Source organism: Lynx rufus, unplaced genomic scaffold, assembly GCF_022079265.1.
Source record: "Lynx rufus isolate CCGP_SWC_20201006 ecotype Redwood Valley unplaced genomic scaffold, mLynRuf1.p SCAF_1, whole genome shotgun sequence".
Lineage (NCBI taxonomy): Eukaryota > Metazoa > Chordata > Mammalia > Carnivora > Felidae > Lynx > Lynx rufus.
The window spans coordinates 112462077-112487482 of record NW_025814823.1 but is presented as its reverse complement, the minus strand read 5'-3'; the positions used below and the strand labels follow the sequence as shown (position 1 = coordinate 112487482).

Sequence of the window (25406 nt, the reverse complement as noted above, 5' to 3'; positions counted from 1 at the left end):
GTAGAAGACAGATGACCAGATCTTCTAAATAGAAAACCATCTTCTTAAAAACGTGGATGCATATCCTACTTTTCAAGAAATTTGTGTCCAAATAAAAACATGATGAGTGCAAAATAGAAAATAGTGTTTTATTTCAACTCATTGCCACTCTGATTTTTGATTGTCAACTAATTTCTGAGGGTTCTCTGATTTTTCTGTTACATATGGGATCTGAGGGGTTTTGCTTGTTTGTTTAAGTTTCCTTAGTCTTCAATACATAGGATTAACAAACATGACTTCCAGCTATCCAGGCTGCATTTTTGGTACTTCTAAAACTAGCTACCTTTCTGCTTGAAAACAAGAAAAAGCCTGAAGTTATTTTCTTGGTACAAGAAGAGAATGTTGCACAATGCTAGACACACATGCACAAATATTGAGTGAACAAATGAGAGTTAAACTTTAGTTAAGGTATTGAAAAGTTTCAGCAAAGCAATATCCTCAGGTATGTCAAACTGGTCACAGGGTGAGGAGCTTGCATGGATTAAGACAGAGTTTGCTGGTCTGCACAACCACACTTCCCCACACTATATCAACAAGATTTTCTAAATCATAAATGATGGCATTCCAAGAAAATACATCAGTAGTCTCAATTTCAGTAAGAGCACATTATAGGAAGCACTGGAATGAGAAAGAGGTCTATCTTAACCTGAAGTATCTCCTGGAACCAAGTCAGTCAGCCTCATCTACCATATGCATATCGTAGCCACTTATTTCTACACATTATTTTTTTTTAAGTAGGCTTCAGCCCAGCACAGTGTCTAATGTAGGGCTTGAACTCACAACCCTGAGATCACAACCTGAGCTGAGATCAAGAGTCAGATGCTTAACCCACTGAGCCACCCTGGTGCCCCTCTACACATCACTTTAAATCTAGATCATTCTTCCTTAGTTATGTTGACAACAGGTAGGAAGGGGAAAAAAGACCAAACAACTCTTCAAAGGACCAGAAATAACTGGCTCCCTGGATTTTAGTTAGTGAGAAATGAGTAGGTTGATTTATCATTGTGGAAACTTTTCACGAATTTTTGCTTAAATCCTTTTGGAATTCCAGTGAGAAGATTCCATTCTTACTACAGATGTACTAATGGAAAATGTAATTAACTGAACTTTAACTAATGGAGAAGTAGCTGCATTTGTATGCTAGGACATATACATACAAATGTTCATAATATAACTATTTGTCATGGCAAAACCTGAACAACTCACATCCCATGGACAGCTGATATGAACAAATGAACTGTGTGATTTAGCACAGAATGCAATAGTGTCTAGCAGTCATAATAAATGAGCCTCGGATAGACATGACAAAATGGATGAATCACAACAATATAATTTTGAGTAAAAACAAGTACTTAAGGTTACATACAATATGATACTCTTTTTAGAAAGTCAAAATAATTAAAACCAAAACATAATTTTTAGGAACACATACAAGTGTGGTAAGAATATACAAAAAGGAAATCAAGCAAATAATGAAGACTAATTATCTCAGAAGTGAATAAGGGAAACCACACAGAAAAATTTAAGTTCTTGTTATGTCATTGTTGTCATTTTAGAGCTGGGGGGTGATTTCATGAGTATTTATTATGATATGTTATACTGGTAACAAGACGTGAAGGTGGATGGTCAAGAAGAACGAGTTAATGAAGACTCTCAGTTCAGAGTCTCTACTACACAACTGGTTTATCCTCACATCCAGGTAGATATTATTCTCTACCGTATCATGACACTTCATACAAGGGTAACAAGAGTTTGATTCTTAGTTAAAACAAAACCTATAACCAACACTCTCTGGTTTGATCATCTACCTTATTGATCCCTTATGGCCAAATAACTTTAGGTTGTTTCCGGAAATTAAATTTGCTTTCAAAGGACAAAGACTGTGTTCCCACTGAGAACACAAAATAGACAACAGCATGGAGACTTCAAAGAGTTTTTAGGGGTGCCTGGGTGGCGCAGTCGGTTAAGCGTCCGACTTCAGCCAGGTCACGATCTCGCGGTCCGTGAGTTCGAGCCCCGCGTCGGGCTCTGGGCTGATGGCTCAGAGCCTGGAGCCTGTTTCCGACTCTGTGTCTCCCTCTCTCTCTGCCCCTCCCCCGTTCATGCTCTGTCTCTCTCTGTCCCAAAAATAAATAAACGTTGAAAAAAAAAAATTTTTTTTTCAAAGACAGTTTTTAAAGGAGCCCTAAAATGTTTGAACAATAAATAATCAACCTTCCTAAGCGATTGTTTAAAAGACCAAACTCATTGCCCGGAACTGAGAGCTTCCCCAAGAATGCTGCCTTCTGCCTAGAACTGGATAAGCACTCTCATATCTGTTGAATGGAAATGCAAACTTAAGACCCAAGGATTACTCTTATGAAGAACCAGAATACAGCGCCCTCTGGTGCATCAGAGGGTTTTGTTTTTTAATTTCCTTTTCCTTTTAGATCTGGGTGTCAACATCTTCAAAGTATTGTTAAGGTTCAAATGATAGGAAAGTGATAGTACTAAATAACTTATTTTTCCTTTGTGAAATGATAGCAAAATATACTTCAAAAATTGCGTCAGGTTTGATGACTAAATTAGTAACGGAAACAAAATTACTTTTTACTTACAAAATGTTCTGAGTTTTCTGCAGGAAGGTAATTTAATGGAAGGACAAGATAAGTGGCCATTTTAATCTAGAATCCTCTAATCTTAAGTAAACAGTACTTTTCATAGGCTTCCAAAGTAAATGGAGACATCTTCATTAGCCAAAGCATCAAAAATACTCTGTATTTTCTTGTCTTGATTTTGGCTATCCTAAAAATGTTTGCTATTCAATTTATAAAGCCAATAAAAGACCAACCAGGGTCATGTAATTGAGCTGATCAATTTTACTGAGTTGTCTTTGTAAGGGTTATTTTATTGCCTAGTTCACTACGTCTGACTATTGGGTCCCTAAAAACCACCAATTAGAGCAGCAACTGTAAAAGAGGCCACTGGTACTCATTATCGCTCTGCGTTAGTAGGTAACAGGGAGAAACTCCATCTTGATCTCCCTTCTTTAGTCCCTCTCTTTGCTCTCTGGTGAAACCACCACTGGCATCCCACCACCTTACCATTCAGGTATATATACTCCTCCCTGACTCCTCCACCATGTCATGTTAGAGTAATACCCGATGAGACTGAAAGTTTACCTCTTCACTATTTCCACCATTACTCTGATCTTCAACCAGCCCGACCCTCCATCTTGGTTATCCTATTTCCTTTATGTTTGTCCCGTTATCCTAACCAGACTTTGAGTGCCTTCTTATATGCCGCTTCTGTAGTCTCCTGGAATCTTAAGGTATAAAGGACATGCTCCGCAATAGTAACAACTGTCTTTAAGAAACTGGTTTTATTTTTTAACCAGTATATGAGCTCCACTCCCACTTACTGAGGGTATACTAATGTACCACACACCAGTCTGAGAGTCTCAAACACAAAAGTAAATGAGGTAAGATGCCCGCTCTTACACAGCTTGCCCTGAGAAAGAACACGGGGGCAGGGCTGAGAATGCTTGCACAAATACAAGCTCTAAAAAAGGCAGATCTAAAATATGCTCTTTTTAAAAAAACTACCATGTACAAACCACAATGTATTCTATTCTAATTTCTTTAACAGGTGAGAATATTTAAAATTTTTTCCTAATTAAAAAATGTTCAGAACTCTAAAGTAATAAACATTTCTTTTTTCTTTTTACTTTAAGTTTAGATGAAGCAACTTTTTAAGTTGCTTTCTGGGAAAGAAACAAGATATTAAGGGAAGGCATAAGGGAACAAGTCTGGAAATGCAAGTACCTAAGTAAAATTTACTGAGAGTCTACTATTTGCTAAGTATTATGCTACATGCTAGGATGCAACAGTGAGCAAAACCCAACAGTGATCTTGCACTGATAAAGCTTACAGTGCAGTAGAATTAACAGATAATAATCATAGAAGCAAATGGCAAATTTCAATAACGCTGACTGCCACAAACAGAAGTCATAGAGTGTGGAAAGTCAAAAGCTTCCCTGAAGGAATGACATCTAAAGGAAAGATCTGAGGGAGCAAAGACAGTAATCTAAGCATAAAGAAGAACACATCCTCACGCCCTCTGACTAGAGAGTGCATGGCAGTCTTAAGGAAGTGAAAGACAATGGAGAAGGGCCAAGGGGAAGTTTGGTACAATTAGGGAGATGCCACACTATGTAGGGTCTTGTAGGTCATTTTAAGCATATATCTTCACCCTCAAGTCAATACATAACTACTAAAGAGTTTTAGTTGTGTCACTAATGAAATTAGAAGATCACTTCTGCAAAGGACCTCTGGGACAATTCTAGATACAGAGGATTAGGTCAGTAAATGCTGATTCCCTCCCAGAGACACTCTGCAAAATATACTTTCTAAAATTTTCAGAAGCATATTTAATCAATGAACAATTAGAATATTTTTATTAAATTGATCAGTATTAATTTTAATCTAATGCGCATTTTCTCTCAAGCTAATGTAATAAAGTAGAATTCAAAGTGTATTAGAAATTAGAAATGGTTTACTGAATTATAATATGATCTTATATAGTGCTAAAAATTAAGTACAATTAAGTCAGCCTCTGTAACTATACTTTTATTTTACTCTTAGTTTTTAATACTACATATCTTGTAAAACACACTAATACCAAGATAAAAGTAATTAAAGCAATATAAAGTTATAAACATCATAATTTAGGGATCCGAAGCTCAATATTATAAATTTATTTAGCAAGCTAAAATATCCCTTCGAGGAAGGCTGAGGAACTCATCTACAAACCATTGATAGCGTTTAGCATATCAGCTACCTAATCCACAATACAGGATCTAAGCCCTGTTTATGGATATTTCTCGCTCTTAAAATTTCTCCTACTTTTTTTTCAAATTTTTGCTGCAATCCATTAAGACAGTTTGCAAATGTTAATATACCTTACCTAAAATATTTCAACAATGCATCTTAAAATTTACATTTGCATAGACAGAAAGAAGCTTATCTTACCAATAAAAAAAAAAATTAAGAATCTTTGGTAGCTAATTACCAGATAGGCAGGACATCAGGGAACCATATTCTTCCCAAGTATTTGGAGACTTCAGTGTGAATTTCATCTAGGTTATAATTACCATCAGGGATCAAAACGTCTTCCATTATGGAGAGGTGGGTCAGCCTTTTCCCACACCGTCTTACAAAATCAACGAATGCACTGCAACTCACTTCACATTCACTGAGGCCCAAGGCTGTTAAGTTTTTACAGCATTCAGCAATGCAAATAAGTTCATCGTCAAGAGTCTGAAGACCATTAGCACATACCACTAACTCAATTAGTCGTGGACAGTTAAGACCTATCCGGCCTAGAGCTGCTTTGCTTACCGAACGACCAAAATAAAGGTTAGTAACAGGGGTTTCTTCTCTGAAGAATGCCTCAAATTCTTCTTCATATAAAAAGAAATACATAACAACATTAACTCCAGGGGAGTGTTTAATAAGTGCATCCCAACTTTGTTTTTTAATAGTGTGAAATTCAACCTGTCCAGGATTTTCACTCACAACATCAATTCGAAGATGTTCAAGGCGAACATGAGTTTCACTTGAAAGGGCTAGGAGAAGTTCATCACTTAGAATGTAATAATTCAATGCCAATTCTCTAAGGCCTTGACAATGGTCAGCTATACAAAGGATTCCTGCAGGAAACAGGGAAAAACTTTTAAGAACCAAGAATTACTGATACTAACACAACATTTCATAAATCGAAATTTGACATTAGTTATTCATTATTTGCCAAAATAGACATGAAATGATTTCTGAGATGGATGCCAAGATACAGGCATACAATTATATGTAGTAATAAAAAATATATGTATAATAAAATATACCTATGACTAAAATACTTTTAGATGCAATTTAAACTATGCCTAGTTTACAGATTAAGACTTCTTTTGAAAAAATATTACTTTTTCAATTGTTTCATAAGCATGTAGTTTTCAGTATGAAATTACATTACTATTAGTATAATAAAAAAAACATCAAAAAAGCTTAAAAAGATATAGTGTACCATCAGATGAAACATGAGGACAGCTACTCATTTTTAGGAGTCTTAGAGTGTCACTATTATTGGCCACGAGAATCTTCAGTGAAGGATCATCCACTGGTGTATCTTCAATTTTGATCGATGATAATGATTTTGAGTTGACAAAAACAACTGTAAGTGCTGACACAAAATGAGACTTGCGCGGCAATAAGGAAAGAATTGTGGAAACATTATTTAAACATCTAGAGCTTCAAGCAAATAGGCCATTAAAATTACTTATATCAACACTTACTAACAAAAAACACAGTGAAAGCAATCAACATATTAGTGTTTTTCATGACACCATTAGTCAGTAGAAGACAAAGTATACTTTCATACTTTTACAATTGAAAAATGGAATGGCAAGAAAGGAAGAATGTTTCCAAAATTTCATACACACATCTTCCAATTATGTTCCATCTTAAGAATGTGATTGCCAATATTAAAAGGATATAATTATATTTATTTCCTAGAAGAGGGGCTAGCAACTTATGATCTGCTGGCCAAATCCAACCTAGTATGCTACTGTATGTCTCTTGAGTTCAGAATGGTTTTTATATTTTTAAGCGGCTGAAAAAAGTTTTGTAAAGAATAATATTTTGTGACATGTGGAAATTATATGAAACTTCCAGTGCTCACAATTAAAGTGTGGCTGGCACACAGCTGTGCTCCTTCACTTACATGCTGTCCGTGTCTGCTTTCACACTACCATGCTGGAGATGAGTAGCTGCAGAACTACAGCCTGTGGAGCCTAAACTACTGACTGTCTCAATCTTTTCAACCCCTGCCGTAGAATAAACAAAATTTTCATCTGTTTTATTCACTCCTGTATTTCTAGTACCTAAAATAATATCTGGCACATAGTAGGAGATCAATAAATATTTGTTGATGAATGAGTAAATAAATAAATAAATAAATAATCTTATTCTTTAGTGATATGCCTTTTGTAGAAAATTAAATAAAGACTCCAAAAAGTGCATACAATTTCAAAATTTTTGACAGATAGTCTGAAAACCAAATCCATGCATGATCATTTTCCCTTTTTCAAAGTCTATCCAGATTCTGCCAAAGGTTCTATTACTCCTATTAGAACGACCAAATTGGAGAGGCCACTGGGTGGCTCAGTTGGTTAAGCAACAGGCTTTGGACTTTGGCTCAGGTCATGATCTCATAGCTGGTGAGTTTGAGCACCATGTGAGGCATGTCAGGCTCTCTGCTGAGAACTCAGAGCCTCGAGCCTGCTTCAGATTCTTTGTCTCTCTCTCTCTCTCTGTCCCTCCCCCGCTTGTGCTCTGTCTCTCTCAAAAATAAATAAACATTACAAAAATTTTTTAAAAAATAATGACCAAATTGGTTATGTCTCAGTTCATTTATAATCAAGCACACTGGTTTTTACTAATTGTAAATGGATGTATATAAATTTTTAAATGGTGGATAACTAGATCTCTTTACCAAATTTTATTGTGCCAAAAATTATTAGAGAAATACATCACGTTTTCTTTAAGAAATTTAAGGTTTACTTTCCCTTTCATCAACTCTCAATGGACCCTTATGGTCCTGAAGGATGTTTTTAAGCATTGGAGTACACACTTCATTATCATATCCATATATTCCTTCAGCACCCTCTACGCCTATGCCTAACAAAATACTGTCCTTGTATTTTATATTTCCTCAGTTTACAAGTGAAAAAAATTGACACTCAAGAGAGATACACAACTTTACCGGAAGCCACTCAACTCATTTAACTGTAAAGGCAGAGCTTGAAAGGAAGTCTGCTAATCACTGTTGCCTCACCCTCGTGACTGCATCAGCTTACCCAGAAAAGAAGCTGATGTGCTGCATTTGAGACAGCTTAGAATCTAACAATTTCAGGCTAATCTGATTCCATCATTCATATACAAGGAAATAACTGTTTAGAAGTAGCAAGTTTCCATTGGATGGCTTATATTACTCTAATCCCCAAATGACCCATTTTCCCTATCTCTTAAAAAGATAAACAAGCTAGTGGAAATGCTTGAGAGCCATGACCCAGTTTATGAGAGAGAAGATGCTACTATTCCTCGGTCCTCTTCAACAGGAAGGTTTCCATTAGCCGGTTTTACTGGCACCCATAATTTACTGTTTATTATATACCAGGCACTACTTAACTCTAGGTTTACAGTGGTAAATAAACAAAATAGAAACCTTGCCCTCAAAGAACTTATGTTTTGTTCTAGGAGAAGAGAATGAACATGCTAAATAAATAAGGTAATTTCAGGCACTGATGAATGTTATAAAGAAAATATTGACATATAGTGGAGTGTAACTGGGGGAGGGGGCACTGTTTTAGCAAAATTGGTCAAGGAATGCTTGTCTGATAGGATGGCATCCAAGCTGAAGCCTGAATGAAGACAGTTACTACTTTATGCAGCAGAGACTGCTGACTGCTTCCTAACAACCATTCATCCCTTCTTTTTTGGTAATCCAGTCTCAATTTTTAGCTGGGCACATTACCAGCGAGCTAAGAAATATTCCTTGTCAAACAGAAACCTGATGTGGCCCCACAGCTAAGTGCTGGCCACTGAGATACCAACAGAAGCATTATGTGGTGCTCATGGCTAGCGTCCTTGAAAAGCAGGGGGCGTACCCTTCTTCCCCCACTTCTTCCACCTGGCTGCCTAGAACAGGATGTGATGGCTGGAGCTCAGAAAGCCATTTGGACTGTGAAAATGAAGAAAATGCCTTAAAGAAAATGGAATGCATGGAAGGGGCTCGAGATCCCAACAGCTTCACCCAGCTATGCTCATGCATAGATTTCTTTAATGTAAGAGAAATAAACTTCAGCCATGTTGTGTAAGCTACTATCGTTTTAGAGTTTCTATTTTATAGAAACCAATATCATCCTAATTGGTATAGTTCATTTAGAATTATGCTGTTCTACCTCCAATGCAGAAGCTATAGAATTACAAGAAAAACATCCACTATTGGCCATACACACTCTATATTCAAAGAAACTAAGTAAGGCACTTGAACATCCTAAGTACAACATCTGAATTTTATATTAACGATAGCTACTGTAGAAACAATTATTACAATTACAAAATATATGTAAAGAATGAAACCATGCATAAGCTATTTCAGCAAAAATATGTGCTAGTCAAGAGAAAACTGCCTCAAGTAACTCTCTGAATATAAGGAAGACACCATCTACTTTTAGTAAAAGAATCCTTTTTGCCTAGATTGAAATATTTGAGAACTTTTGTTTATCTCACAAAAAAGCCTGGCATCTTTACCTTTGACACATTCATAAAACTTGGTTTGGCTGTCGAAATCAAGCCCAAGGTCTGGAGAGAGCAGTTTACCAGCTGAGAAAGTATATCACAGGCAGCTTCTGCTGATTCAGTACTACTGTCAACCTACAAAGACAATTTTAAATCTTAACCTCCTGAAGGTAAGTTATCAGAAAATTATTGGCAATATAACTATTTAACAGAATTCAATTGCAAAGCTGTATTTATCCCGTCAAGCTATAAAACAAATTAGTATTTTTTCTTTATACAAAAGGTCTCAGACAAAAAGTGAGAAATAGAGCTAGTGACACAGTAACTTTTTAGGTGCTCCATGCTTTCAAATCCTCTACGATGACCTGAATTTTAGTAGTACAATCCAGAGGAAGCAAAATGAAGTTTAAGTTATAGCTCAAGTTCTTTACCTCAATCTATGCAAATAACTACAGAAAAACAGGAAATTGTTCAGAATAAAAATCCTGCAAAATTCATTGACCGCTTCAATATTGGGATCTAGATCTACAAAAAAATGACATTAACAAAATACAAGTATGCAAATAACTACAGAAAAACAGGAAATTGTTCAGAATAAAAATCCTGCAAAATTCATTGACCACTTCAATACTGGGATCTAGATCTACAAAAAAAATGACATTAACAAAATGCAAGTCGTTTCTATTTAACACTTTTCTTACCTTAAAGCTGACATACTGGAGATGGGTAGCATGCTTTTTAATGATCTGCTGAATGAGATCAGGATGTGTAGACTTAAAATATGAAGTTGCTGATTGGTTCAGTTCAAATTCAAACTTTCTCCAAAGGTCAGGAATATGAAAAACTTCATTCCATTTCCTACATACTGAAGATGCCCGGGCCCGATCTATTAAAGGAAGATACTGAAAAATGCGTAATACTACGTGGTGAGGCAAACTCCCCCAGTCTAGAAGAACAGTGTGCATGTGGGTGTGGCTGAGAGAAGAGTAGAACCCAACTTTTGGTTGTTTCACTGCTGGTGAAGACTGGACAATTTTATTCACAACAGATAAACTGTTCCTCTTCATTCTGTAAACATTAAAAATGTTAAGTGATAACACTTTCCTCATTTCCTAGACATGTGTCTTCTAATTGTACGGATTAACATTAGAAAATGAAAAACAGTTTAACAAATTTTAATAGCAATCTACTTTCATGCATTGATAGGTACTGCGACATGCTAGGGATATAGAGATAAGAGGGAACTTGCTCTCAAAGAGCTATGGTTAAATCGTGAAATAGCATGAGAAATGCCATCCCTGAAATTGGGACAAGTCGCACTGGAAGAATAAAGCAATGGTATGTGATTGAGTTTGTGAATGGGAGGGAGTGGTTGGGAAGGCTTCTAAAAGGAAACGTTTATGGAAGCAGTGTGTGTCCCAGGCTCCTTCCTGGTCAATTACTGTACTCTTACTAACTTCTACAGAGAAGAAAGCATCACAGTGCAATTGTGCTAACAACTCCTGGGGGTTCTGAAAGACAGTAAAACATAATCAAAAGCATAGGCCTGGAAAAGTCCCAGCCGGGCCATTTACAAACATGCAATCTTGTCTGAGCAAATTTAAGCCTCAGTTTCCTCATCTGAAGAGCAGGGAGAATAGCAGTACCTCATCTCATAAGCTTGTTGTGAAGATTAGAGTACCCTAAGTACTGGAACATAGTAAAGGCTTAATCATTGTTGCAGTCATTGTTGTTATATTAAATTGTCCAGTGCCTTCTTCTGAACTAATTTCATTTCTTAAATTGAAGCACAATTTTCAGGTGACACCCAGGACAAAGGAGCTCTACTGAAGCTGGACACACCAGGGACAGAGCCTTGTAAGCAATGCACCTGATGCTCAATAGCAAAGGAATGAGTAGTCTTCTCCAACAAAAAGACATGATGAATCTCCAGGTATTAGCCAGCTTGAGACACAACTAAGTTCCAGCAAATTTCAGGTCCAGATACACCCAAGTATATAGGGTTATCTTGTGTGTACATTCTACATAAGAATCCAAAGTGTTTAAGCACACAATTATTTCAGAGGCAAAATAATGCTAAGAGTGGTTCTGAACTTTATTTAACTTTGGTAGACTATTTAACCCTCTTTTCATCCCTGAACATTAGAAATATATATATCTCTGTATGATGTGAAACATTTCTTAATTACAGGAGAAGGTTGGATCCCAAAAGCGGGACAGACCTATTAAGTTGCTACAAAAATGAAATGTCATCTTTAGGGTTTGGAAAACTAAAATGAAAAGCAAAAATAGTTGCAAAGCTATATCTCAAGAGCTACCACACACATTTTAGTATGAATCAACCAGTTATGCGCATGACTGAGAAACGGTCCAGTGACATAACATAAGATATATGAAACTGCTGACATCAATAATTCAAAGCTTATTCAAAATACGCTTATTTTTGTTTTCTTTTTCCAAAATACACTTATTTTGAAAGGGCAGACCTACTCTTTAATTTTAATGCCCTAAAATGAAATCCAATGGCCCAAGTAAGGTAAAAGAATGTACAGTGGATCCTAAATTGAGAGCACATTTATAAACATTTTGCCTGTACGTGTTTTATTCGGTAAGCTTACAGAATGTATTGTTAAAATCTTACAAGTTATCACCAACAAAGTTGTCGCTAATATAATCCCTCACTGGAAAAGCAGTGAAACCGAAAGTCAAATGAAAATTTCATCTAAGTACCAGGTTAGAAAACTGCCTTGCAGTTGTAAACAAAGGGATTGTGCTACACATTAAATCTGATTCTACATAACATGGATTGTTTTGTTTTTTTCAGTAAAATATTAAATTGCCAATTCACTGATAAAATCACCAGAAATAACAGATATTAGATGAATACCGGTAATTCTGTTAAAAATAACATTTCATTTCCCTTTTCCTTGTGTACATTTATTTTCAGAGTATAAAACTCATCCACAAAGTTGGGGTTTTTTTTGTTTTTTTTTTTTAAGTAGGCTTCATACCCAGCATGGGGCCCAACACAGGGCCTGAACTCAGGACCCTGAGATCAAGACCTAAGCTGAGATCAAGAGTTGGACGTTTAAGTGAATGAGCCACCCAGTGCCCCCACAAATCATAAATTTTATACAATCTAGTTCCAGGGAGCAACATTAAAATATATGTTAGAAGGCAAGACAAATTAATCTTTATTAGCTTGAAAACCATGACATAAAAATTCTAACCTAAACATACATGATCATTGAAAAGAATTGGTGATTTCTCTTTCAAACTCCAACTTTCTTACCTAAAGGAGGCTTCCAAGTTACAGTTCACTCTGAACGAACCACATGAAGTAACAGCTGCCATGGGGTACTCACCAACATCCATGTGATTTCACTTCCTAGCTTGGCAAAATACCACAAAAATACATTCATCAGAATATATAAGGAAAAATCCAGTAATTCTTATGCTTAGGATATTTAGATACGATCGCATTACGTTGAAGGATTTTGTTTAGCAATTATTGATTCCCAAACAATTATTTTCTACTTGGCAGGAAACCAGTCCATAAAAACAACTCGGCTGGTTAGCGGGAATGTCACCACTCAAAATTAGACTGGGTTGTTCTACTCAGAAGGCTGCGATCAATCAGAGAGTTCTGAAAATTCATATTTTAATGAGCATGTATGGAGAGATATTACAGAAAGTTTAAGTAGTCCAAGATTTTATGTAGTTGCTTATGGGCTCTGTTAAATCTTTCAGTTCCAGTTTTTAGGAGCACATAATGCCACTAGAGTAATGATAATTAAATAAGAAGACATAAATTTTTATCAAATATCATTTGACTAGTCTCCTATTAACACATACTTTTGTGGTCTTTTAAGTTTTTCACTGATGATAGATATAACTGATTCATTATCGATTCATTCCTAACATCTTTGAGGTCTGACCAATTTTAGGCACAGTGACCTACCAGAGTTAGAGGCATTCTATGCACATAAAAGAAAACAGTAACAGGTCTACATCGGGATAAAATCCACTGCCTTGGCATCATGAATAAATGTCGTAAAGTAAAAAATAAATAAATAAATGCGTTCTTACTACTTTCATAAGCCAAATTCAACTATACAGAGGAGGTGGTGGGGGGCAATCTATTAATCCACTAAAAATTTCTAATAGCTGCTATCTACTACCTGCCAGCTCTAAATTTCTCTCTGAATCCAACTCCTAACACAGAGCTTTGGAGCACAGATAGGGAAAATGTATTTGAGTTTAACATCCACAATTTCATTTCCCCACCACTACCCGTTGTTCTACTCCTATCCGAACTACTATTTACAAGCTAATGGCAAGGCTGGTTCTCCCACTTTGTATTCCACTCCGGAAGTAGGCAGAAAGGAGCTACTGGCACATTTTCAAAGGAATATCACAAATAAGGGAAAGGTAAATGACCTGTAGTCCCCTCATCAGATGTCACACAATTTTATTTACTGCAGAAGATTTTCTACTGAGGTATCAAGTTGACTAATTCTGTGTTTGCAGGCCATTGTGTATGCTGGAGAATACAGCAGTAATCTAGCAAGGGTACTACAACAGTGAATTACTATCTAAAACCCTAAGAAGATGGTAAGTAAGTACCTATCACTGATCAATTCACTGGAGTCTTCAGAATCAGATGAACTACTTCCCTGGGTACTGAGGACACTTGTTTGCTGTTTCAGAGTGACTACCTGGAATTGTGAGCCACAGAAGAACATAAAATCAGACTATGGGACCCCATCAAGTGATAAACCAAACTTCCAAAAAAGGATAGCTTGACACTGATCTTCAGTGCAAGTCTAGAGTTCGAAAAGATTTATTAGCATTCAGCAAAGAATGTAACAATGACTCAAAATCCACTTAGTGGCCTAATCACCCTAACCCAATTTCCTTTTTTGTTATCTTTACTAATTTGGCGGAACAGGTGAACATGTGAATTGGATCCTCTAAGAGTATTTAAGAAATCTCCGACAGTATTCTTGAGAAGAACATTCTCAAAGACATTAAATGAACATCTTGAAGCCAATCTGGTGGCAGCAATGGAAACAACTATCTTTTGCATCATCACTTCTTCCAGAATTGGTTAAATGAATACACAGGAAGTATTTTAGAAAGTTTCAAGTTTTCAGTCATCACAATGCTAGAAATATTGTGTGAATATTACAGATAATAGAAGATTCAAAACTACCTAAAACCCTAGACAAAGTTGTTGGAAGCAGCAACATGAAAATGAACAGAAATTATTATCAAATGTCCTTTATTTAAGCTGCTTTCTAAAACAGCAAACTAGAAATCTCATTGCTGCTACCACAGATTAAAAGGCATCTGCTAAGGGGTCTGAAATCCTAATCATGGGTGCAATGACAAGGAAGGTGGGGCCTGGACAGATGGGCTGAAGATCAGCTTTAAAACACATAGCTTTCTTTTTTTGTTTATTTATTGTTTTAATGTTTATTTGTTTTGGGGGGGGGGGGGAGGAGCAGAGGGAGAGGGAGACACAGAATGGGAAGCAGGCTCCAGACTCTGTCTGAGCTGTCAGCACACAGAACCTGATAGTGGGGCTCAAACCCACATCGTGAGATCATGACCTGAGATGAAGTCAGATGCTTAACCGACTGAGCCACCCAGGCACCCCAAAAAACACATGGCTTTCTAATGGAAGAGTCAATTATGCTAAGGGCCAACATTTCTTCCCCAGAGTTTATCATCCAGGTAGAAAACAAAACATAATTTTTTTAGAAATATTGTAAAAAATATTTAGTCTTTGCAATCCACATGACCTCAGCTGCCTTCTAAATCTAAAAACTGCAATTTCAAAAAAATATGAAAATCAATTACAGTATCATCGAGGGTTCAATAAGACAAAAAGAAGTATTATGTCAAATAAAATCTTTCCTAAAGCAGTGATTCCAGCATTTTGTTCTCACCACTGATTTAGCAATTTTTTATACTCTCTCAAAAGTCTCTCTGTGCCCTTCAGATATGCTTATTGAAAAAAAACTTTAAATTTTAAAATAGGCATGTTTCCTTTTAATGACTCATAGGAAAACTGAAATTTTCAAAATAAGTGTAGATTGAAAACACCTTTTGAGATGCAAGGAGAGGGTTATATAGAACCTGAACTGGGCAATCTGTTAGAATCCCTGGATGGAGGAGGAAGGGCTGTGTAAGCTTTTTACTCTCCTTCCCCATCCCCAACCTCTCCAGCCAGACTCTGAAAGAGAAAAGGCAAGCCAGGTCCCAGACCAGGAGAAGCCTTCGGAACTGGGGAGGGTCCAGGACCTAACAGTTAACACAAAGGATTCAAGAAAGCATTTTGCAACTTTTTTTTTTTTTTTTTTTTTCTGAGAAAATCCTCCTAATCCATTCAACTTCACATTTTGGGAAAAGTTTCCAGGCACACGGGCCAAGACAAAACGAGTTCCCTTTGAGTGCAGAATGTCCCAAGTCGCGGGAAAGGTCTAAGTCTACCTCTGTCTCGGACATCTCTTTATGGCAAACATAAACTCCGCCGCTACCCTCCCGGACCCACCCCCCTCCCTCCCACCCCCGGCAGTCGCGCAAAAGCGACCACGCGGACCCGTGACCACTGCGCATTTTCCGCAACTACCGTAAAAACAATACCCCCGAGTGCGCGCCCGACGGCCGCGGGAGGCTGCGGACGGCCCTCTCAAAGCTTACCCTCCACAGAGAAAGAAAATTACTGAGTTCGCGCACGCGGGTCCTGCGCAGGGCCCTGTGGAAAGACACACACGTGAGAAGCGAACCACCCGAGGCTGTAAAACCCGCCAGACGACCCCACCTCGGGGCAAATCAAATGCCGGGTTTGCGAGGCGGCTGGGGGCCGGGATCCGGGGTGCGGCCGCTCCTCGGGGCTCCCGCCACCCCCCAGCCTCGGGCGACCCCCGCGGGGATGCCAGGTCACGCCTCCTCATGCCCGGAATAAAGCGCGGGGACCGCCGGCGCCTCCGGGTCTCCAGCCGCGGGAGGCAGGACCCGGCCTCCGGCCCGCGGCTCCTTCTAAGCCGGAGGAGGCGCACTCCTCGAAGACCACCGCGACCCCCACAAGGAAATGCTACCTTCACGCACGTAACCTCGGGGCTGGCAGCGCGCGCGACTCGGCGGCGTCCCCGGGCCGTGCTGCTCGACAGGACCCGCCCACCCCGACGGCGCTCCGGTGTCCCTCCCCCACCCAGAGCTGGCGGCTCCGGGTAGCGGACCGAGACCCCTGAAGCAGCCGGTGTCCTCCACCCTAGCCCCGCCCAGGCCCCGCGTCCGCCCCTCCTCGCCTGCGCCCAGCCCCGCCTTTCTCGAGAGGGGGACGCGCGCGAGTGCGCACCTGCTCCGCGATCCCCGGGGCGCCTCCCTAGGCGATGAGCGGGAGGTCGTCTGCCTGCTGCTCTTTAGCTACACCTCTGGGACCACCTACGCCCGCCGTAAAACTGACGCCCAACCAAATAGTTCCAGTTTCTAGAAAAAAACCTCCCAGAAAAGAGCACACCTTTATTAATATACAAATACCTGAAACTTAAAATATCAAAAGTGGTAACCGCTGGGTGTTAAATATGTGTATATTACCTCCCTGTCCTATGCCACATCTCATTCCCTGGGGCTAACCACTGCAATCCTTCATTGTGTAAACTACCTGAGCTTCAATACACCAAAAAAGGACACAGGTGAGGATTTTATTACTTTTTCTTAATCATTAGTTTTTTTTTTTTTTTTTTAAGTCTGAGGTCAGACTATACATAATATTCTGGAACTTCCATTGTTGCTTATCATGGACATAGTTCCAAATTGACACAAATTGTTTCCCCAGATTTTTTTTTCCAACAGCTTTATTGAGGTGTAATGGACAAACCACATATACTTAAAGCATGGAATCTGGTAAGTTTTGACATCCTTCAAACAATCACTACAATCAAGATAATGAATACATGCATATCTTCCAAAAGTTTCTTTATGCCTCTCTGTAATCCCTCCTTCATCTCCTCCCCCATCAGCTTTCTGACACTATACATTAGTTTGCATTTTCTCAAATTTCTCAAAAATCATTTCTCAAATGATTTCTCAAATCGAATCATAGAGTATGTACTTATTTTTACCTGGCTGTTTTCACTCAGCATAATTGTATTGAGACTTATCCATGCTACTGGATGTATCATAGGTAATTTTTCTTTTTGTTGCTGAGTAGTATTCCATTGTGTGGGTATACCACAATTTGGGTATCCATTCACCTGAAGATGGATATTTGGATTATTTCTAGTTTGTGACTGTTACAAAACAAAGCCGCTGTGAGCATTATTGTACGTATTTTTGTATACGGTTATGCTTTCATTTCTCTTCGGTAAATACCCAGGAGTGGAATAGCTGCGCTGTATATAAGGCATATGTTAATCTTCTAAAGACTGGCAGTATGTTTTCCAAGGAGGCTATTTTACATTCCTGCCTACAGTTTATTGGAGATCTAGTTCTATCACATCCAAACCCACACTTAAAAAAATTTTTTTTTAATGTTTATTCATTTTTGAGAGAGAGAAAAGCGGGGAAGGGCAGAGAGAGAGGGAGACACAGAATCTGAAGCAGACTCCAAGCTCTGAACCTGTCATAGGGCTCCAACTCATGCATCGTGACATCTTGACCTGAGAGGAAGTCAGATGCTCAACTGACTGAGCCACCCAGGCCACCCAATGTTGATTTTTTCATGTAGTTATTTACTATCTTTACATTTCCTTTGGTGAAGAGTTTATTCAAATCTTTTGCCTAATTTTAATACGTTGGCTTTTCTCATTATTGAGTTTGGAAAATTGTTTATATATTCTAGGTACAACTCCTCTATCAGATATATGACTGTTAGAAGCTAGGGGAGGGACTAGAAAGTATTGCCCAAACCAAGAATGCATTTTGAGACTGAAAAATGAAGGAGGCCGCACCATACAGTTAACACAGAGGTTTTTTTCAGGGTAACTTACAGACAAGGAAGATCTGCTGGGCAACAGTCCAGCTGTGCAATTATTCTCCATAAAGTCTGGACTGTAGACCTTAATCTACAGATTTTATAGTGCAAGGGAACTGGCAGAAGGGCACTGTAGTGTGATAGAAGGGTTCATGTGTATTTCAGGGGGTTTATGTGCATTTAATGGGCATCAAAAATTCTATTAGATCTCGTGGCACCATCTGTATGACAGGAAGGGAAGAGACTATCTCCAACAAATTCAGGAAAGGGAGAGACAAATTCAAGGAGAGCCAAAGCAAGCTTCCCCCCCATCCTGGCCTTGGTGGGCATTTCTAAGGTAAGTATATTAATCTCCAAGGGGTCCCAGCACATGAAGCCCAACAGTTGGGGGAGAGAGAAGTCATCAATGGGACATGAACAAACAAATAGAGCACTAAAAGTGGAGTTAATACTGCTGACTCTCTTACATAGGACTTATAACTACTTTTCTTCTCAGTCTGTGGCTTGACTTTTTCCTCTTCTTTTGAAGAGCATTAAGTTTTAATTTTGATAAAGTTCAGTTTATCAGTTTGTTCTTTTATGGCTCATGATGTCAAAACTAAGAAATCTTTTCCTAAGCCAAATTCACAAAGATTTTCTCCTAAACTTGGTCTGCGAGTGTTCCTCAAGATGAGCAAACATTCAGGGACACCTGGGTGGCTCAGTCGGTTGAGCTTCTGACTTCGGCTCAGGTCACGATCTCACAGTTCGTGGGTTCGAGCCCCGCATCGGGCTCTGTGCTGACCGCTTGCTCAGAGCCTGGAACCTGCTTCAGATTCTGTGTCTCCTCTCTCTGCCCCTCCCCCGCTCACACTTTGTCTCACTCTTTCTCAAAAATAAATAAATGTAAAAAAATTTTTTTCTAAATAAAAAGAAAGATGAGCAAACATTTCTAATAAAATTTTACTTGATAAACAAGGGATGTCTTGCAATACCAGCGGTATGTGATCCCAAATGTCACATGATCACAACTGAGCCAATAGTTCTTGAAATTCACTTTGATATACACATGCTTTGGATGACAAGGATGTTTGGGGCAGGAATTATGCTCATAAACCAAGGTTTTACTGTACTTCATTTCAAACTAAGGAGCACAGAATTATGCTAGGAATAATTTTTTTTTTTTTTAAACAGCAGTTTTGTGTCGTAATTTTGTCACGCTTTGAGCAGATAGTGATTCTGGCAGTGGGAATCAGTATAGTCTAGGTTATTCTGCAGGAACAAACAACTGCAAATCACAGGGATTTAACACCACAGAGGTTTAATTCTCAGTAATACGACATTTCTTTCACAATTCAGCTGAAAGCTCTGGACCCTGTTGTCTTCTTTCCAGGATCAAGGAGGATGGAGTGGTTAGTACCTAGTAAGTTGTCATTTTGTCACAAAGGGAAAGAGAGAGTGGGATGAATATACTGCAATTTCTGCTTCTAACCGTATGTCAATTCCACTCTTATTGGCAAAAGCTAGTCAAAATGGCCATGCCTACCTTTAAGTGGGTAAGAAAATGTAACCTTACCACATGCCTAGGAAGGAGAAACCTGTAATGTTTGGGAACAGCCAGAATGACTGTCACATTGGTAAAAATGTGCAACCCAAATCTCACCAAAAATATTCTCATGTATAAAAAGATATCTCATTTTGGGGAGTTTTATAATGTTTGGGGAGGGGTTTGGGTGCCTGGGTGGCTCAGTGGGTTGGGCATCTGACTTTGGCTCAGGTCATGATCTTGCACTCCGTGAGTTCAAGTTCCATGTCGGGCTCTGCACTGACAGCTCGGAGCCTGAAGCCTGCTTCAGATTCTGTCTCCCTCTCTCTGCCCCTACCCCGCTTGCACTCTCTCTCTCAAAAAAAAAAAAAAAAAAAAAAAAAAAAAAAATTAAAAAAAATTAAAAAAAAATTTTAAGTTTGGGGAGGGGTAGTTCCTAAGACAGCAGTCACTCCTGATACCAACAGTAGATATCAGGGCTCTCCAAGACCACCCTGCTTCTGACACCAGTTACAAGCTCAGGGGTCCCCAAGACCACCCTCAGACTGAAAACTCAATATATTCAATATAAGGACTAACACAAATCAGTGAAAGCTGTTACACTGTTATGATTTATTACAACGAAAGGCTACAGATTAAAGTCAATGAAGGAAAGAGATGCATGGGGCAGAATCCAGGAGAGTTCCAGATGTGAGCTACCAGTTGTCATTTCCTGGTGGAGTCATGGACTGTACTGACTTCCCCGGGCAACAATGTATGACGATATGCATGGAGTACTGCCAGGCAGGGAAGCTCACCTGAGCCTTATTGTCCACAGATTTTACTGGGGCTGGGTCACATAGACATGGTTGACTGTGTGGCTGACCTTTATTTAGTCCACAGCCCCTCCAGATGTTGAGATGAGACCTCCCGGCCCAAAACCCTCACCATAAATCACATTGTTAGACTATTTTGTGTGGCCCAAAGCTCCAGATACACAAAGATACTCTTATCAGGCCGAACATTCCAAGGACTTGGATCATACCATAGGAGCTGAGGATAAAGACCAGGCCTCTCTTTCGGTAAGGATAATTCTTAACTACACAGAGTTAAATCATATTAGATTAAACATGATTTCAGAACTCTGCAATGAAATTGCCTATGTACCCCATTGGGAAGAAAAATGCATTTGAATTACGTCAGTAATATTTGCTACCTAATAAAAAGTCTTTATTTTTGACAATGTGACAGGGAAAAAATGCCTAATTTAATTAATTTGTCCACTTTGCAGAGAAAAATTCAGATACATTTCCCACTTTTTTCCTCTCACACGTTGCCAAACACAATACCTACATAAAAAGATACTTGCTTTGTTATGCCTGAGTGGCTCAGTCAGTCAAGCATCTGACTTCAGCTCAGGTCATGATCTCACGGTTAGTGTGTTCAAGCCCCGTGTCGGGCTCTGTGCTGATAGCACAGAGCCTGCTTCAGATCCTCTCTCTGCCCCTCCTCTGCTTGCTCGTTCTCTCTCTCTCAAAAATAAATAAACATTAAAAGAAAATGAGATTTGCTTTGTTACAGTTTGTCTCAGTTGAATACATTTAAACATGCTCTGAAGATCCATCCTGCCTTTCTTTTAAGAATTCAGATTTTCAATATTTAAAAAGATAATCTATTTTCTAGATATTCTAAATATTTTCTAAAGATTCAGCTTTCACTTCATATTCTTTTAGATTAAGTTTCCCCAAAGGAAGTAAAGGAACCATTTAACTTTACCGAAAACGTAAGGCTATTCATTTTAAGCCACAAATGCCAGCGGCGTCTCTATAAATGTGGCAGAACTTGCTGCTGTTTTCACGGTATTCAGACACAGCACGAAGCCCCTGTAAGTAGGGGGGATTATGAAATGAGCACTTCTAAATGGGTCAGGGTTAGTCATCACTGACAACATTCATTCAAAGCCATTACCTGTTTTGAAGAGTGAATAAAATCATGAGGATTAAGTGGATCGCACGATTTCCTTAATCCCACATTTTATCAGGTGTGAAGTAGCCTTGTCTTCTACGGGTCTCATGGGTCTGAACTTTTCATTTCTTTTTTTTTTTTAATGTTTATTTATTTTTGAGAGAGACAGAGATAGGATGCGAATGGGTTAGGGGCAGAGAGAGAGGGAGACACAGAATCCAAACCAGGCTCCAGGCCTTGAGCTGTCGGCACAACGCCCAATGCGGGGCTCGAACTCATGAGCCATGAGATCATGACCTGAGCCGAAGTCAGTCACCGAAGTCAGTCGCTCAACCGACTGAGCCACCCAGGCGCCCCTGAACTTTTCATTTCTTAAAACAAAGAAGCAAAGTTATTTTTTAAGCTGTTGCTTTTCACTAATGCTTTTCTAGTCAAGTCTTTACACTGCAAAGTCTTTAAAATGAAATGTACTGAATTAGGTTTTCCAATTTTGAAGATTACCTGGTTTTAAAAGCTGTAATTCAAGTAAAAAATTCTGCAAATACATTTTGTTTTAAAAAGCAATGAATGCAATTATTGTCTGGTTTTGTTTAACTAACATTTCATGTAAACACTTTGTCAATCTAGAGGTCATTTTTTTGCAGCCATTTTATTTATGAAAGGTAAAACCTGTATTGTTAATTTGATTGTCAGCACAAATCTGGGATCACTGAGAGAAACAGGGACAGTCATTCCAAATAATTTAATAAAAGTAGGTTAGTAGGTCATGTTTTCTAGCTGTTCTGGTGGGCAGCCATTTTTGCGGGCATTTCAAAAAGTACTCATTAATAAAAATGAAAATTTCTTAGTATTTTTAACAAACGGAACATTCTAACACTGAGCTGTTTTTCTTATTAAAAAACAGTAAACCCTTTCAAAATACTAAATTTAAATTTCTTCATTTATGGCAAGCTTTCCTGGGCCAATTCAAAATCTTTTAAAAACGACACATCTAAAATTAAAAATTAAGTACACAGCAGTTTAATTTGACTTTGTTTTCCCTAATGATTATTGTTCACTAACATAAGGAATATACTGCATTGCCAGTCAATTGCAATGAGATCATAAATTAGAAACATCAGAGGAAATAGAAAAATACCACGGTATTTAATAGAAGTAACATTTAAAATGCCATAGGATAGCAGTAAACCGCGGGCAAACAAACTAATCAAGTACTTGAACAGAAATAGGGCAGCTCTTTACTACCAAAGAGCTCTTTGCTACCAAGTTATTAAGGAGACACTGAAAAACAGGCTCACAAACATGGACAAAGTTTCCCAATTAGCAATGATGGTAACTAATCCAGGAGAGAAGAGCAGTACAAAAGGACAAACTGTGAGCCACAGTCATTTGTGCAACACAGGTAGGTGCTCACAATGATAAAGGAAACTCACATCACCGCTGCACACGCACACACACACGCACACACACACACACACACACCTCCCACACGGCTGCTTGACAGTGGTGGTAATCACATTAATTACAACAGTAGAAATTAAAACAGAGCACAGCAAGGCTGATTTTTCCATTTCTCTGTAAGGACTCCCTGTATGGAGTAAAAGTATAAAGCTCAACATTTTACAGGGAGAGTTATATCTTCAAATCTTTCCTATGAGTATTCCTATTTGCGCCTTTCAAAAATAGGATGAGGTATGCAGAACATGTATAGATAAAAATCTCAGCAAAACCACTTTCCTGACCACATGTATATCCTGTACTTAGAATGGCATGGGATCTAAGATGGGCTTTGGGGGAAAGCCCAGGCTTTTGAGAATGCACACAGTTCTGGGTTTAGGGGGAATGACTTTCCTCTCAAAGGAGGGAACAGATCTCCTGTGCGAGAGCTGAAGCTATTTTCTTCCCACAGTGATGATTCACAGCATATGTACCCATTTGGGTTGAATCATAGTAAAAGAGTGTGTTTAGATCCTCAAACTCTTGTTAAGCATCTTAGCTCTTATGCTTCATAAAAAGGGTTTTCTCTTCGGAGAAAATTTTGTTACCCATCTTCCTTTCTCAACATCAATCATACCTTCTTACCTTTAGGGAACTTTTCCAATCTCTGAGAGGAAATCACGACATCGTCCACTAGTGAGTGAAGTGTGTTTCATTAAGAGAAAATTGCTGTTGAGTCATATCCTGAAAGCGAGTCGTTACTTTCAGCAGGATTATTATACAGGGGCTTCAGAAGAGAACCCAGTCAAGCTCTTATTATATTGATGTATTTCCCTTTGGAACAGAGTTTTCATTTTCAATCCAGAAAAATTCAAACATGAAACTTGTAGAATGACGTATGTAGGTTGCCTTTAACAAGTGGTATTGATGATGCATCTACTTCATTGACTCTTAAATATAATTTAGTTGCACTTCCTTAAATTAATTACAGGCATACCTTAGAGATAGTGCAGGTACAGTTCTGGACCACAGTGATAAAGCAAATATCACAATAAATTGAATCAAATGAACTTCTTGGTTTCCCAGTGCAAGTTACTGGGACACTGAAAAACTGGGCTCACAAACCTGAACATGAAGGTTTGTCAATCAACCATGATGGTAACCAATTCAGGACAAGGAACAGTACAAAGGAACAAACCGTGAGCCACCAAGTCATCTGTTGTGCAACACAGCTAGGTGCTCACAATAATAATGTTCACTACAGCTCACATTGTTTAAAAGTTGTGTTTACACTATACTGTGGTCTATTAAGTGTGCAACAGCACTGTGTCTAAAAAATGTCTATGCCCTAACTTAAAATACTTTGTTATTGGGGCGCCTGGCAGTTTAGTTGGTTAAGCATCCAACTCGACTTCAGCTCAGGTCATGACTTTGAGCCCCGCATCAGGCTCTGTGCTGACAGCACGGAGACTGCTTGGGAATCTCTGTCTCCTCCCTCTCTCTCTGCAACCTCCCCCAACTCGTGCGGGCTCTCTCTCTTGCTCTCTCTCTCTGTCTCTCTCAAAAAGAAATAAACTTTTAAAATAATTAAATAAATAAAAACACTTCATTGCTAAAAAATGCTAACCATCATCAAGCCTTCAGTGAGTTGGCATCATTTTGCTGGTGGAGGGTCCAACAGCAATGCTGATGGCTGCTGACTGATCAGGCTGGTGGTTGTGGCAGGTTCTTAAAGTAAGACAACAATGATGTTTGCCACACTGATGGACTCCTCTTTTTATGAACAATTTCTTTCTAGCATGTGATGCTGTCTGACAGCATTATACCCTCAGCAGAAGTTCTTTTGAAACTGAAGCCAATCCTCTCAAACCCTGCCACAGCTTTATCGACTAAGGGTATGGAATATTCTAAATCCTTTGTTGTCATTTCAACAATCTTCACAGCATCTTCACCAGGAGTAGATTCCACCTCAGGAAACCACTTTCTTTGTGCAACCATGAGAAGCCACTCCTCATTCATTCAAGTTTTCTCATGAGATGACAGCAATTCAGTCACATCTTCAGGCTAATTCTGTTCTCTTGCTGTTTCCACCACATCTGCAGTGACTTTCTCCACTGAAGTCTGAAACCCCTCACAGTCATCC

The 25406-nt window shown here is 38.7% G+C and overlaps 1 protein-coding gene across 1 annotated transcript; it reads right to left on the bottom strand.

The window, feature by feature from the left end:
- Window positions 1-5084: 5084 nt before the first annotated feature.
- Window positions 5085-12749, bottom strand: LOC124524558 (F-box/LRR-repeat protein 21). The gene is made up of 5 exons (XM_047096911.1): window positions 12667-12749; window positions 10076-10442; window positions 9387-9509; window positions 6100-6271; window positions 5085-5728 (listed from the first exon to the last, which is right to left on the bottom strand). Exons 1-5 carry the CDS (start codon window positions 12747-12749, stop codon window positions 5085-5087), a joined length of 1389 nt encoding a protein of 462 aa, XP_046952867.1.
- Between the last annotated feature and the right edge of the window lie 12657 nt (window positions 12750-25406).

Excerpts from the sequence above, each read along its gene's own strand:
- LOC124524558 (XM_047096911.1), bottom strand. The coding sequence starts at position 12,749 with ATGGATGTTGGTGAGTACCCCATGGCAGCTGTTACTTCATGTGGTTCG. Across the intron at positions 9,510-10,075 it reads TCCAGTATGTCAGCTTTAAG|GTTGACAGTAGTACTGAATC; the intron begins GTAAGAAAAGTG and ends TTGTCTTTGTAG. Across the intron at positions 5,729-6,099 it reads TCCTCATGTTTCATCTGATG|GAATCCTTTGTATAGCTGAC; the intron begins GTACACTATATC and ends TGTTTCCTGCAG.